Source organism: Pseudonaja textilis, chromosome 1 (assembly GCF_049901715.1).
Source record: "Pseudonaja textilis isolate UNSWEBS1 chromosome 1, rPseTex1.2, whole genome shotgun sequence".
In the NCBI taxonomy this organism is placed as follows: domain Eukaryota; kingdom Metazoa; phylum Chordata; class Lepidosauria; order Squamata; family Elapidae; genus Pseudonaja; species Pseudonaja textilis.
In genome coordinates this window covers 197783247-197795679 of record NC_141990.1, presented here as the reverse complement: position 1 = coordinate 197795679, position 12433 = coordinate 197783247, and the positions used below count along the sequence as shown (strand labels likewise).

Below are 12433 nucleotides of genomic sequence, written 5' to 3'. Positions count from 1 at the left end.
GATTCCTCTTGGAAACTCGACATATGCACTATTCATTTCTATACTTGCCCTATGCTAATTATAATTCAGAGCAAAATAATTTCTTAGTAAAATAAATGTGTTTATTCATATCTTGTTTAAAATTATATCTCTATATATGGATTCCAATTATATATCTTCACAATCTGAAAGAGGCAGATTTACGGGGTAGGGAAACATGTTCCCAGTATTCTATCCTACACAAATCTTACCACACTGTCCAAATCCATGGTAGGTAAATCCCAGCTCCTTGGAGAGGATTTTGAGAGTGTGGTTATATGGAATGGTAAACTTATTCTGGAATGGCAGAAGCCTTCAATTATTATTTTGATTTAACAGTTTTAATAGATGAGTTGCTATTATCAATTACACTCAAAAGTTTATTTTTTTTACAGAAACGTAAAACACAATTATCCTTACTCTGAAGTTCTTCATCTTCTGCAAATGTAGGATTGTCCATCAGATACTGCTGAGCCTCTGACCAAGTGGTAGAGTAGGTGACATTAGCCATATTGTCCAGAATGTTTTTTAATGCCTCCCAGTTCCTCTTCCTTAGCTGTTTGGCTTGTTCCTGAAAAAAAGACAGACATATAAAATATAGTGATGTTTTCCTAAAATGCAGCATTGACCATAGTTGATATGACAGACATGCACAAATATTGAACAACTGTATCCTATTTCTGTGGTTTGGCCTGAACTTTCAATTCTATAAAAATCACACTTTGCAGGGAAAGATGATAAGTGTTAATCTTAGCAAGAAACTACCAGACTTTCAAATTTGACTCCTTTCTAGAAAATTCCGACACTAGAACATCAAGTTTTCTCTTTATTCATTTGTTAATTATTTAATAAACAAATTTTATCAGTCAACAATTACAAACATTAGGCATTTTTATAGCAACCATGACAGAAATTTACTCTCCAAATCTCAAATATATTGTTTAAAAATTGACCTTATTATCTCAGAGTACAACACGGATTTTTGTTTTGTTTTGTTTTTGTTAGAATCAATTACCTTTTCTTTTTTTGCCAGGAAGAATAGAACATCTTCATAAATTTCAAGGCGATCACGTTCAGAAATTGCATTCCAGACTTCCAGCTCTCCAAACATTTGTTCAGCTTTTCTACATACAGGAATACAAAAATTATATAGTAAATCTATTAAAAACATTTTCTTTTGACTTCCTTCTCCCTTGATAGCTACCAGCATCTTATTCCTTCTATTATCTAAACTAGTTATTTTTTCTTCCATATGCAGTTAACACAGATCTGAAAAGTATTCTGAAATGTCAACCACTAGTATTTGTATTATTGTTCTTCCCAATTTCTCTACCTCTAATTCAGAGTTCCCCAACCTTTTAGCTTTGCAAACTGGCTGGGAGTGGGGTGGGGTGATGGTTCCATGTGAATGGAGCGTGCATGCACATTGCTGCTTGTGCAAGTGGGGATGCGCGTGTGCGCTTACCACCCACTCACTCCCGTTTCACAGCTTGTTTCAAACAGCTCAAGGCTCAGTTGTGGGCCATAGCCTGGGGCTTGGGGATCTCTACTCTAATTCAATCCAAGTATTTTCCTTCAATTTCCTTGTCAACTAATACTGAAAATATTCATTTACCAACATGATAGCACTCTCACTGCTTGGCCTGAAACTGAGGCCTGGGGACAGCAGCAGTGGGCAGATTGCTGAAGGCTGTCATTGGTAAGATCTACCATCTCTAGCTTTATGCAACAGCAAGCCTCATGCTCCCTGACACTCATCTCCCCCCTCCCCACAAGCTTGTAGCCCTTATCTGCCTCCCCACACCAAAGTCTGCTTGCTTGTGGCTCCTGCTTCCCATATACACAGAGGTTTTCATTTAATGAATCCTGCATTCCTACAGAGAAACCAGAAGTACCAAAATTTCAGCTGTTAAGCAATGGAGACATGCAATGACTTGCTTTATGACTGCATCATTTGGTAGCACATATTTTTGTCCCAATTGCCATAGTAACCCCAGGACTACCAGAACTGTCATTCCCACCAGCCTATCTTACGTAGTTATTGCAATTTGTGTGTAGACATAGAGTTCCTAAGGAAAGATCTCAGTCACGATACTAAGATTTTAGCATTGGGCTGTATATTAGCTAATCTTACTTGTATCTGGTTGTTGATGTCATTTTTTCATGATTTTCAAGGAAACGCTGAAAAGATTCTTTTGCTTCTTTGTATTTTAATCTTGCTTCTTCTTTTTCTTCCTTCTCTGTCTGGACTTTGTAAACATTAAAGGCTTGTTTCTTCTCACTTAATTTTGCCAAAGCACTGCAAATTGAGGAAACACCAACTAAAATTAGCCCTTTTATATCCAGCTTATTAAAAAATAGTCATTTTTGCAAAGAATCGTTTAAAATAATATAGTGATACCTGTATCTTGGATCATTAATGATCATTTTCATAGCTTGTTCCCAAGAGGCAATGGATGGCACGCGCTGTGAAGACAGAAGATAAATCACACAAGCTCTGGAACTGACATTTTGTTTTCACAAGTGAGGAGCTAAAAAAGAACTGCTCCATCTTATGTAATTTTCTGTTATCTAAAGGAAATTAAGTTATCTAGCTTGTTGTTTTACAATCAGGATATTTTTTACCCAATATAATTAATATATTTTCCCTCAAAAAGTTCTATAATAGTGATGACAAATATCATGTATAGCACACTTATATCACCATGATGTCATAGCATTCTTCACATTTATAGAAAAAGCAAGTCCAAGAATACTTATTTCCCAATTCCTGTTTTTTTAAAGGTATTAAAACTATCACTCAGAAAACATCTTTTTGATTCAGCAGTTATGTTTCAGCAATCACCAAGAATGAAATCATAACGATTAAGTAGAATATTCAAAATTTTAAACACACCTAATCCTCTTTTTTACCTCAACTAATCTGCCTAAAACTTTCAAAACATATAAGCAAAAATGAAACTTCTTTCTCCCATGGATTTTTATAAAAATCCACCTGTTTAAATAAAGTTTTTAGTATTTACTTTTGCATGAATGTTACTCAAGTTCTTACAAAAATCAGCAACTCTCCTAATCAATTGTATTTGTAATTCTTGACATTTAAAAAATAGTTGACTCAGTATAAAAACCTTTTCTTTCAATAGTTCTTTAAATGCTTGCTTGGCTTCTTCTTTTGTATTCCAAGTATAAGTTTTTTTCACTGGTTGGGCTTCCTCTTCTTCCTTTTTGGGTACAACACTATCAATTTAAAAAAAGTTGGTTACTTTAACAAATAGCATTAATTAAATAGAATACTTACTGAGGCAGTAATCATAAATATTAGGCTGATGCCTTTTAAAAAATAACGAGATAAGCTAACCGTCTTGGGTTAGTTCCAAATACATTAATACATTTGACATGCATCATTTACTTAGACAACTGATAAACTAGATGTCCCTTAATACAGGGGTGTCAAACTCAAGGCCTGCAGGCCAAATCCAGCCTGTGGGGTGCTTAGATCTGGCCCGTGGGACCACCCTGGAGACAGCGAAGGACCAGCCCGTGGTGCCTCTGCCAGCGAAAACTGAGCTCCGGAGGGCTGTGGGTGGCCCTCTTGAGCTCCGTTTTCACTGGCAAAGTACTCGGGCCTCCCCAGTCCACGACGAGTGAAGTTGAGCTGGCCACTCCCATCATGGCCACCCCAACCCCCGTGATCAAACATAACCCTGATGCAGCCCTCAATGAAATCAAGTTTGACACCCCTGCCTTAAAATGAGCACCCTTAATTAAGAAAGTTAGTGTCCCTTAAACCTATCTTCCAAAATCAGCCCCCTTTGAGTTTTGGCTCCTCCCACTTTTGCAGTGCAGTTCTCGATGTTATGCAAAGCTTAAAGAGGCCCCCGAGACAACCCAAATTACATATTCTTGCCATAAAAAATCACTATTCAAAAGATTTAATCATTTAATTTAGTATAAATTAAATGTAACCAATTCTTCAGGCTATTGCAAAATGGAATGTGCCTAGCAAGTGCTCTCCGCACAGGATATGCAGTCTATCAGAAATGAGATGAAGTTCGGGACAGAAATTGCAATATAAAGAAACACCATGTATAACACCCAGAGTTGGAAAAACAAGCCTCCAGGAAAAAGATTCCAGGTTTCACAAGAAGGTTCTCTAGCAGGAAAAATATGTGAAAGATATTCTGGAAACTTCTCCTTTCTTATCTTTGTTACAGGAAATGGAAAAGAAATTAGAAGATAACCTATTTAACCATTGTGGTTGTCTTTTCCTACTGCACAATTTAAGATGACAAGGCCCCAAAGGAACTAGAAGTTATTAACTAAAAGGAAAACCCAGTACTTGTCTTTTCTCCTTCCATTTTTTAAAGAAACGAAACCTGTTTTTTTTATCCCAAACTATGAAATATTCTCTTGAAATATAATAGCAGATGAGTATTAAGAACTATTACTTACTCCGAGGATTCTTGCTTTGGCGTTTCTTCCACAGAGTTTGTGATAACCTCCATGCTCTGTTCTTGTACAACAGAAGGAGCCGCTGGCTGTACCACTTCGTCTGCTGAAGGAGCTACCCCAGCATCATTTTCTATAACTGGAGCCACAGCAGAAGGCTCTGTTTCTGGAGCTGAGGCCATCGCAGGAGCAACGGGGGCTGATGGTACAGGTACTGGTGTTTCAGGAACACTGGCAACAGCAGCTGGAATCCCTGGTGCAACCGCAGAAGATGAAACTGGAACAGATTCTTCTGATTTGCTATAGAAATAGAAATCATTTTTGGTTCTAAAAATCCTGCCAATTTCACAAAAATCATATTTTCCACTGCACATCTGTAAAAAGCCCAATTTGTAACTGATTTACAAGATAGGGATACCATCAGCCTCTATCTTTCTGTATCTCCTTCAGAATAGGCGAGGCATAGCGTTTGACAGCATTAATGCCTTAAAATTTCTACTAAAAGTCTAATGAAATACAGGCTGATATAGAATTCTTCTTAGCAGCAGTTACATATAATTCCATGTATCTGCAGTTATAAATAGAATATCAACCCTGCACTTTTAATTTAGTAAACATGGCTATTAGTTATTAATAGAGTTGCCAATTAATATACTTAACACTTCAAAATCTATTCAAGACATTAATAAGAATCATATTCTGCATATTCTGTTGTTTATATCAACAGTTATTGAACATTTAATATCAGCATGTTGAGAAGCTAAAACTGTGTAAAATTCAGCTGCTGGACTACAAACCAGGAATGATATAGTACTAGCATTGTTTCAAACTCGGTTAAGTTTGTCAATTTTTTTCTGAATGTAATTCGAAATGCTGGTCTCAACCTTGATGCTAAATATATAATTACCTAAGTACTTTCTGAGATATTGTATTTAATCTCTACTTTTTCTGCTTCCAAAAAGGTTTTTAAAATGAATTAATCTGTTCATCAGTTTTGTCTGCATTTTAGTTTAAATATAGACACATCTTTAAGAAAAGCGTTTGTAAGCATACCTGTTTTCTTCTGCTTTAATCATTGCTGTAAAAAAATAAAAAATATTTATATATTTAAGATATTTAAGATATATCATTTTAGAGATGGACCCTAAAACATTTTGCATGTGAAAAATCACATGAGAAGTGATTTTTAAGTGAAAATGATATAGCCTATATGTCAATAGCGTTTCATGAATGAATTAATAACTTTTTCAGACCACAGAACACAAAAGATATTTCAAAAATGTACAGATGTCAGACTTTCAGGGGAATGGAGAATTGAAGACGTTTTCACAAAAACAAAGCCAATGATCATGGCAAAGACCAAAAAACCAGTGAGTAAACTAGTATTCTGGAACCTCTCTAGATAAAGAGGACAAGAGATCACAAGGAGACCACAGGACAGTGATTTTCCACAGGTCTGAATGCCAGGGAACAAAAGGATTAACCATTTTGTTCACAACCATAGTTGAGCATTATGACCCTAAATTTGCAAGCCCTGCTGTCTAATCACTTTTGAAAATTACCTATTAATTAACGTAAAGCTATTAGAGACCTTTGGAACAACATTTGAAAACTCATTGGGTAAATTTATCTTTAGTTCTGAATAAAAGAAAATATAATTAAAAGTTTAAGAACTTAAAAAAGAATTTAAAATAGACAGCAAAAAGCTAAGTAAGATGTTGATATATTAAAGTTATACACAACTTAAGGAATTTAACGAATTCGAAATATTGATTTTCACCATAAAATTTTGGAATTAACTATAAAATAACTTCTCATCAGAAACAGACTTATCTCCTGGCTATTGTAAATCATATCAAAGATTAAGTTACTTTATAATTTTAAGATGCTAGACACTAAAAGGGACCAAATATTCTAAGTAGAAGGGAAAAAATACAAGCTTGTTCTAGATGTCAGTTAATAGTGGGACTTACAAAATGACACAAATGTTATAACATCACAAACATTAAAAAATTAGACAACATCAACAGTTTTAATAATGAGGTGTTAACGAAAGAATGACAGATGTGGAACAAATGTAATCTGACATAGCACAGAAAGTACCAAAACAGACTTTATCTCATCATACAGAAATCTGTGTAATGGGATAAAAAAGAATTAAAGAGAAATAAAGTCCTATAATATTTGATTGGATTAAAGATTAAGACTATTAGACATAACGGAAAGGAATGTAAAATGGTTTATTTGATTAAGGTTAAAATAAAACATTGTTTTGCAAAGTTCTGGCAACCTTTTAATTGCTTTGTTTGCTGAGACCAGGACTGATGTTTTATGAATTTGGTCACAGATAAGGGATTAGATGAATAGACATTTGTAACCATATAGGGGTAAAGAATTAGTAAATTTGTTAATGCCTTTGTTAACACCTGTGATGAATATTGGAAGTCACTTCTTTATATATTTCTTTTCTTTTTCTTCATTTTATCCTTTTCTTTTTTCTTGCATTTTCATTCTTTTTCTATTCTTTTCTCTTTTTCTAAGTTTAGTTTGCATTAGTTTTTACTTATAATCCAACTTTTTAATGAACATTATATTTAAAGAATGCACATCTTGGATCTTTTCATCTTAACACCAATGTATGAGCTAGAGAGTATAAACCCGTAATAATTTCTGTACAATTTTGGAACTTCCTACTAATTCCAATCCCAAATGCTAAAAACAGATCACTGCCTAAGATCCTTTAGAATTGCTGTCTGAGAATTGCTGACTGACTGTATCCTTTTATCTCTTGTCAACAATAATTTGTCCAACTATTCCTCTAACTAAAACTTTTAAAATATCTTAGATTATTTCATTATATGGTCTGAATTTCCTATCTTTACTAACTGGAATTGCCGCTGCTATCTATATAGTAGCTTATGTTGAAGATAAAACATCATGATAATTACCTTCAAGATCTTCAAGTTCTTTGGGTTTTGCCCAACGTGATTCCTTTGTTTGAGAGTTGTAGTAATAAGGCTTTCCAGAATCAGATTTGTATTCTTTCCATGGGCATTTTGACAACAATTGCTAAGAAAGGGGAAACAACACAATATCTTAAACCATTCTATAATACAGAAAGGAATGTAATAAAATGTTTTTAGAATCTTTGGATGAAGATGCAAAATGCAAAGATACAAGTTACACACAATTCCTGTTATGAAATAAAACTCTTTTGGCATCCTCTGCCTACTGCAGCATTAATATGAAGGCTAGGATATTAGAACTGCACATCGAAAGGAACATTTTTCTTAATAGTAAATATTTCTTTTTAATTCAATGAGACATGGGTCGTTAAATATTCTCAATTCTTTTACCTCTGCAGGGGTTTTAAGATCATCTGGCTTCTCCCAGGTAGACTGCTTGGTCTCAGTATTGTAATAGTATGTTCTTCCATCTGGTGACTTATGCTCTGACCACGTAGATTTCTGTGGAAAATAGAACATTCTATAGAAAATTTCTTTCTTGGGATTTTAAGATGGAGCATGACAAAACTGTTAAGAGAAAAACATGATACCTGTTTTGAGGGCTCTTCATTAGTAGAGTTATTGGTTGGAGTGGCTTGTTGCACTGCACAAACTGGAGGCGTAGGCTGAATAAAAAAATATGAAATAAAATTTAATCCAGTGAAATACAGTTATGTTTTTATTCAAGAGATAAAAGGGATACTCTTGTTCCTTAATTTTATTTCTGTAGTTTAGAAAGCAAAGGTTTTGATCATATTACTTTTTAAGCCTTCATCAGATAATAACAAAAAAAATGTCACTATAAACCAATGTCCCGTATTTCCCCAAAAGTAAGACCCAGTCCTATATATATATTTTTTTGCCACCAAAAAAGGCACCAGGTCTTATTTTCGGAGAATGTTTTCCACTGACTCACTTAGCAGCAGCGGCATCAACAGCTCTGCCCAGCAGGACCCCACTGCCAGACCACTTCTTCTGTGGCTGCTTGTTGCCACTTGTGCAACATTACCCCCAGCCTCCATTTCGCTGTCAGAGGCCTTCAGGAAAGGCCTCTGTGGCTGAGGTCTGGATTGATTTATGTATCGTCCCAGCCTCTGTTTTGCTGTCAAAGGCCTTCAGGATTGATCTGGAGTGCTGTTATTGGCTGCAGAGGCCTTTCCTGAAGACCTGACAGTGAAACGAGGGCGGGGGCAATGTATCCAAGTGGTGGCAAACGGCCGAAGAAGTGAGCCAGCAAGGCAGGTGTTGGGGTGTGTGCGAGGCCTGGCTGCAACTGTCTGAAGGTAAGCAGTTCAACTCCCCATCTCCACCCTTGCTTGATTTATGCCCGTGCGACTTGCCACACCCCCTGTAACCAGGTGCAAGAGTAGACAGGGTCCTAACTAGGGCTTATTTGGGGGAAGGGAGGGCCTATATTGGGCGCATATGTAAAAATCAAGCTAGGGCTTACTTTCAGGGCAGGTCATATTTTCAGAGAAACACAATATTTCTTACAATGCTTTTAAAAGTCCCATGGCTGAAAAGTTCATAATCTGGTTTCTTGATACCCTGTTTCTCCAACAATACGGCCTCCCCCAATAGGAAGTCCCAGCATGTTTTATAGGCATGAAATGAAATTAAGCCCCTCCCCCCCAAATTAAGGCCTATATTAAAACATGCGAAATGGGGGGAATGGTGGGGGGGGGGGGGGCTTGCTGTTAGGAAGTACTTTTGTTGCACACCCGGATATGGTGCTGCCTGCGTTGACCCCAATACGAAGTGCCCCACCAACGCCAAGGTCAACATCCAAGCCATCGCCGCCCGCCCGCCCAAAGATGCAAGTGGGGGAAAATTAAGTCACCCCCCCAAAAAGACGTCCTAGCCATTTTTGGGGGGCTCAAAAAAAAAAAAAAAAAGACCCGGCCTTATTATATGAGAAACACGATAGATTCTAAAAGCTATGGATGTAATCAAGAGGGATGCATGCTTGTTTATTACATAGTTATTTACTCAGTCATATTAATAAATTGATGGTGGCAGTTTGTGCCAATCAGATAAGACCAAATTGTATGTGTTAATGGTCCAACTTCTCAATTGGATTTCAAAAAGCAAAGCAATTGGAATAAAACCTTACTGAACATTCTCTGACATGTTTAATATAAATTTCATTTCAAGCTCGTAAGATGCTATCGTCATTTCTGCTGCTAATCAATATTTTTATGATGTATCTTGTTTCTGATTCGAATCTATAGAAGAGATGGTAAGTTTGAAGCTATGTCTATGCACAATGAAATATAACCCAATTGTAAATGGCAGTTATTCAGAAATGAAAACTACTTAGGTTACAACAATGATGAATAGGAAACCCCTGCCTCTATTAAATGTAATAATGCTTACTAAAATAGCTTCATTAACTATAGTTTAATGTGCTTTTTAAACATAAATCTGCATTATATAGAAATGAAATCACTGATTGCAATAATCAAACCTAAGACTCAAATGTGCTGATAGCAATGGAGAAGTGAATAGAATATGATCTTAATTATTTTATAACAGGTGATTGCATAGCTATATGCAAATAGCTATGTCTAAAATAAAATAAAAACTCATTAAAGTAATGCAGACATGGAAAAATAAATTTATACTAAAGATAAATACTTTTCAGATGTGAGGTCATGAAATTTGAGATTTCAAGACAGTACTTGCTGTCCCTTTTGAAGCCTTTCTATAAGCCACATTCGTCTACAGCAGGGGGCAGCACAAAACCAATTCTGATGTCAGAAACCTTATCAGAGTCATCAGATGTAGGAAATAAAAGTTGAAAAATACACTCAAGAAGACGATAATGAAAAATCGCTTCCACAATAAAGCCAAGAAAATTCATCAACATATTAATATGATTACAAGGAGTCAAAGCTCATTGTAGGAACCCTTTTATATACTTTCCCTATAAGGAAAAATGGAGACTATAGAGATTGCTTATGAAAATGGTTACAGATAGAGTTCTCGACTTATGACCATTGGTTTAATGATGGTTCTAAGTTATGGAATAAGTAGCTTACAACCTGTCCTCAAAGTCACAATTGCTACACCATCCCTGCAGTCTTTTGATTACAGTTCGGGTACCTGGAAATTGGCAATCATTTACAAGGATTGCAACATCCTGCATTCACATAATCATGATGAATGGTTTTCCCAGCTTGCTTCTGATAAACAAAATTAATTGGGGAAGCTGGATTTGCTTAAGCACATGATTCACTGAACAACCATGATTCACTAAATGACTACAGTAAACTCGTTATAAAATGGGGTCCAGCCATATGATGACTCATTGCACTGCTTAGCAACCAAAATTTCGGGCTCAACTTTGGTCATAAATTGAACATTGCTGTACATTCATACCCTTGAAAATTCTTAAGGATTCAATAAATAACAAAAACATTTTATAACTTAAAAATTGTGTTTTTGTGCAAATTTGCATTACAAAAATATTTTCCAATATATTCATAACGCCCTGACTGGAGCTAAATATATTATGTTCTTACATGCTCTGAGAAGTAATTCCTAATCATTACTATATTAACAGTTAGGGAACTTGCAAACTGAGGAAATGTAGCCTAATTCAGTCACAATTCTGACCAAGCCTCAAGTTTACGAAACTTGTTTCTCATTCTTGTTCCAGAATAGTTACAACAGGTTAAGAAGCATTTCATTCTGTTTTTATGACAAGAATCTCTGGGAGACACATGGCATAAAGATTTACCAAATAAACAACAAAGTACAAAATAGTTAAGTACAGTATATTAGAGGAAAGGCTCAAAAATCTACAAAATAGCAGGCATGGCATTGGGATCCAAGCCCTGTCCAATTTGCATATGTGTACAGCAGGATTTGCATTTTAACACACCTGATAACATGTAGATTTTGACCATCCTGTAGGTTACTTAAAAAATACAGCTAGTTTTTAACCGTGGTTCATTAATACTCCAAAGTAGTTCTGGTTTGGCTATATCAGAACTAGCTGAAACATCAGGCATGATCAGGATTCAAAAACTTTTACCACCAGTTCTGTGGGCATGGCTTGGTGGGCGTGGCCATGTGACTGGGTAGGCATGGCTTTTTATTTTTGCAGCCTCCACCCGTTTTGGGGAGCTTCCTAGCCTCAGAGGAGTCTCTGGTGGTGTGTTTTTGCTCACCTAAGGCTCCTCTGGGGCTCTGGAAGAAAAGGAACAGAGCATGGGAGCAGCATGCAGCACCCCTCAAGCTCCGTTTTGGGAGCTTCCTAGCCTCAGAGGAGCCTCGGGGGAGGATTTTTGCTCACCTAAGGCTCCTCTGGGGCTCTGAAAGGCAAAAAATGGAGGAGGGGGTTCCTGAGCTCCTCCCTCCATTTTTTGCCTTCCTGGGCTTCAGCAAGGGGAATCCCGGCACAGCTGATCGTATCTACAGCTAATTGTCGGGAGGGAAAAAAAAGAAATACCTTAGGTGAATGTCAGGCAGGCGGGCGGGGTGAGCATCGGGTGGGAGGGCGACTGGGGGTGTGTGGCCAGCCAGAACTTACTACCAGTTCGGCGACCCACGCCAAATTCTTGCTAGGGGTTTGCCCAATGTGGTGCGAACCGGCTGAATACCACCACTGGGCATGATCCTGTCATAATTAAGCATTTTTTAATGAATCCCATCAAAGGAAAATGTTTACTATATATTAAATGTAATTTAATGTAAGCTTTTGAATAAAACGAATGCACACAAAGATCCTATCTAGTTCAAAATTACATAAGTGATAATTATCTATATGATACAAATTATGAGTTCTGAAGCCAAGTTATTGTATTTTACCTGCATTACTTATCATATTCAAACTTTATATTTAACTATGAGTGTTCTAAGACTTTGGCAAAATTAAGCACTGGAATTTCCATTGCTAAGCAATATGGCCATAAGGCGTGGACACATTGCTTAGTGAAGGCATTCCCTGCAGCCCC

At 36.5% G+C, this 12433-nt stretch overlaps 1 protein-coding gene across 3 annotated transcripts in view; it reads right to left on the bottom strand.

Moving 5' to 3' along the window:
* The window catches only part of PRPF40A (pre-mRNA processing factor 40A), a 36938-nt gene that overhangs the window by 11860 nt on the left and 12645 nt on the right, over positions 1-12433 (bottom strand). For all 3 annotated transcript variants that reach the window (XM_026697216.2, XM_087920201.1, XM_087920200.1), the window contains 10 exons: positions 8024-8098; positions 7824-7934; positions 7416-7536; positions 5521-5545; positions 4471-4767; positions 3147-3255; positions 2420-2484; positions 2153-2317; positions 1034-1142; positions 439-589 (listed from right to left, as the gene is read on the bottom strand). In XM_026697216.2, coding sequence (XP_026553001.1) covers positions 439-589; positions 1034-1142; positions 2153-2317; positions 2420-2484; positions 3147-3255; positions 4471-4767; positions 5521-5545; positions 7416-7536; positions 7824-7934; positions 8024-8098 — 1228 coding nt within the window. The remainder of the gene's footprint in view (positions 1-438; positions 590-1033; positions 1143-2152; positions 2318-2419; positions 2485-3146; positions 3256-4470; positions 4768-5520; positions 5546-7415; positions 7537-7823; positions 7935-8023; positions 8099-12433) is intronic.